We start from the raw sequence: 3653 nt of genomic DNA on the forward strand, positions 1-3653 counted from the left end.
ATTGAGCATATGTTACAGAAATTTGTGACAGAACACTCAAAGCCAAATCTAACAAAGTATTAGAATTTTCAGTGGCAACAGGAGCATAGCCTAAATAAAAAGTATCCCCATTACTTAGTGACAACTGATGGCCAACAATTTTTTTTTGGTCACGACTGGTACCATCGCTATGAAGAGTGACATCATCAACTTTCAAAATGCTTTCAACTATTTGAAACTGAGAAAGGGCATAGCCTTCATCAACAATATTTAATACAGTCTGCATGCAGGGTAATTTTTCAATAAAGGAATATTGGAATAAATTATTAGCAACAATTTCAATTACTTTGCTAACATTGGCAGCTGATACACCAGTTTCACACACAAGGCCTATAGCAGTCGTACGTATGGCATCACTATAGACATTATTTTTTGTACCCTTAACAGCAACATTGAAATCATTCATGTTTAAGAATAATTTGTTATTTAAAGCAACAACTTCCTCCTCAGAAGATGTAAGCTGTTTTTTCAATTCTTTGCTCTTTGACTTAGCTTTGCTGAGTTTTTTTTCTAAATTAGAAATGTCATTTTTCAAAGAAATTTCATTTTTTGACATACTGTCTTTAATACATTTTACTTCAGATTTTGATTTGTTTTTGGCACATTTAACTTTCAATTTTAAAACATCAACCTTATCCTTAGCCAGACAAAGATCTGCGTCGTGCTGCACACGCAAAAGTTCACTATTTGATTTCAAACTCTGGATTTCAGTATTTAAAGTATGTTTCTCCGACTGCAGTAGAAGAATCAAATCTTTTAAACTTTAACTTCCTCCTTTAAATGAAGACAATCTGTACAATGTTTTTTCACAGTCGGAGAAAGAATGGGCTGGGGTGCAGGAATCTGAAGATCTGATTGTAAATCTACATTAAAAGTGAAAGCTTTATGAAGAAAGTCCTGCATGGGAGATCTATTATTCTTAAGATTAAAATAATCTGTAACAATTTTGTCCCCATGGCGAGCAAGTTTTGAAGTGACTGGACACTTAACAAATTTAGCAACCCACAAGTGAAAATGGTTTTTTGAAGATTATGATAGCCTTAGCCTTATGAAGCTCAACAATTAATTCATTACAAACAACAATATCAGTAACATCAAAATTCTCAGGATCGCTGAATGTCTGTCGATTAATTCCAATAGAGGACAAATAAGGTGACAAAGCTAAAAAATTCACACGTTCCTCAAGGAATACATCCAAACAACAATCCTCACTGTGACACCACTTGTACGAGTATTCCACGATTGCACGAACGCGTCCTCTTACATGATGCCCCAGGTCAGGTTTCAATTTCAGGATCCAGTCCTCCACCTAGAGAAGCATAAATGAAAAAGAAAAAAAAAAAAGGTTAATAGCCATATAGAACTACAGTACTAATACGATTCTTGACACCAGCTGCGGACAAAACTTGTGTATTAGTTAAATATCGCCTGACTACAAAATGACATCTTTGATGATCATTCATCATTATAAAAAAAAATTGCCTCCAGATCTGCATATTTTTTATAAGGCCACAACTCCATCGGCACACTACTACAACTCCACAAACAAAAACAAATATCACACAACATACCTCTCTCCATGGTCGCCGTCCCTCCTCTTTCAGGAAATACAACTGAACCAGAAGACGCCTCGTAATGACATTGATGGTCGGAACATTGGGACGTCTTCCCTTTCCAACAGCCAGGAATGAACTTCTAAGGCCATTGTAAACTTCGTCAACTGAAATTAAAATGAATTGTTTTACTTAATGAGCACAAGAAGGTAAAATACTAATACATCACATCAATCCGACCAGTCCATGTTGTAAGGGGTTGAAGCTGTAGTACAAGTAAAAGGCAAACATTTGTCAATCAACTATTACTCTAAATGCCACTGGAATCGGAAAAGAGAAAAAAAAAGAAATAAAACCAGTATCCATGTCACTTGTAACTGAATTTGAAATTAATGTTCCCACTACTATTCAAGCCCACTTAAACTTTGAGATTCATAAACCAACAATGGACTCGGCAGGTCAATGAGATTAACTTTCATGGCCGCCATTTTAAATTATGAATTCGTACAGACCTGTACCCCATACCTTAAATAATAACAGTAAACAGATAAAAGATAATCAAAACATAAACTTAAACAAATGAAATATGTTAACAAGATATTGACCTAAACAAAGAAATAAAAATGTTATACAAAAGACAAAGCATGAAAATTACAAAGGCATGTAAAGTACAGGTAGCTGGAGTGGAGGAGATAATGAAACTGGACGGTTCATCGTTACTCAGTTGACACAGGTCCAATCCAACATGAAATTTAAACACTTTTACAGACTTTTTACAACAACAAACATATTTATTTCCACTAATATTCTTAATTATCATTTTACTTACCGACTTTAGACTTCAAATCCATGAAAACTGTTTGTGATTCCCAATCACTGACGAAAATCCCGCGACCCGTTAGCACCGACTTTGAGAGAGGAGCAAGTGAAAGATGGGCAGAAACGGGCGCGTTGTATGGTTTTTATAATCGAACACCCAGCTAACGCCATACAATTTATTGGGATGTAGTTCCCATAAATGTAAAGAAAAAAGGTTGCTCTTTATTTTGATACCACTTTAAGTATGTTCTGATAAAATTAAACGACTTTTTTTTCCGACTTATCTTTAAAAAACTGCTATTAAAAGTTGAAAAATGGGATCGATACCACTTAAAGTTATATCGAATTAAACGTCGTACAATTTTCTTTTCGAATAAGTAACTTTTGAATCATTGCGTTTCACGGCGCGACCTGGCTTTGAAAAATAAAAAGACATGGGTATCAAATGACCGCTCGAGCCCGTAGTATTCCGCTAAAAGTGACCTACAAACAAACAGTCACAATTTATTTTCCTCAATGTATTTTGATACAAATTTGATACCATTAAAAAGAGCAAGAATTGACCTTTAGAATGATATCAACGAAAATGCAATAACTTTTGTACGAGGATAAGACTGAATTGATACAAAAGCCTTATTTTCGTTTAAATTTACGGCGCTGACGGCCGATAAGCACCGGTTTGGAGTAGCTACTCATACTTGAGGAGGTCCTCATCCTTGACACTCTTTGTGGTTCATTGTCTCGACGTGGCGCTTGCAGTCATTTTTTCCCCCACTGGAACACTTGAAGTCGATTTCGCAAATTAATCACCTCACATGCATTGGTGAAATCGAATAAGACACCAAACAAGGGTAGATTGCGGAATATTCTGGTTTGAATCTCTGCCTCTTGGCAGAAGAACTCAACATATCACCAACACGCTTCATTTTTAATTGAAGTACCGTAAGATAATAAATAACACTAACAAAGGAAAAATTGAACAATGGAATACTCGCTTTGACTCGGGCATTGACAAAGAAGTGAATGAAAGAAGAAACAAGTTATTTTTCACTCGCTCACTGAACTGGAACAGACGGGCGTTTGTGGTACCTACTCATAGTCATATAATATTATGATTGCCAGCCCTGGTGTTTTTAATTAAAATTATTATTTATAATCTTTGATGAATTTAGAGGAATTCATCACCTTAAAGACAAAAGAGTTGAAACTTGAATGTAAACATATAGACTCATTGATCCACTA

General features: G+C 35.3%; 1 protein-coding gene across 1 annotated transcript; it reads right to left on the reverse strand.

The window, feature by feature from the left end:
* Nucleotides 1–1033: 1033 nt before the first annotated feature.
* LOC144969164 (uncharacterized) lies at nt 1034–3106 on the reverse strand. Its single transcript, XM_078908272.1, has 3 exons — nt 2422–3106; nt 1611–1759; nt 1034–1348 (listed from the first exon to the last, which is right to left on the reverse strand). The coding sequence occupies exons 1-3, from the start codon at nt 2441–2443 to the stop codon at nt 1034–1036; spliced, it is 486 nt and encodes a 161-aa protein (XP_078764398.1). The 5' UTR covers nt 2444–3106.
* Between the last annotated feature and the right edge of the window lie 547 nt (nt 3107–3653).

The sequence above is a fragment of the Berghia stephanieae genome, chromosome 3, assembly GCF_034508935.2.
Source record: "Berghia stephanieae isolate SIO BIC M18660-M18661 chromosome 3, UCSD_Bste_1.3, whole genome shotgun sequence".
Lineage (NCBI taxonomy): Eukaryota > Metazoa > Mollusca > Gastropoda > Nudibranchia > Aeolidiidae > Berghia > Berghia stephanieae.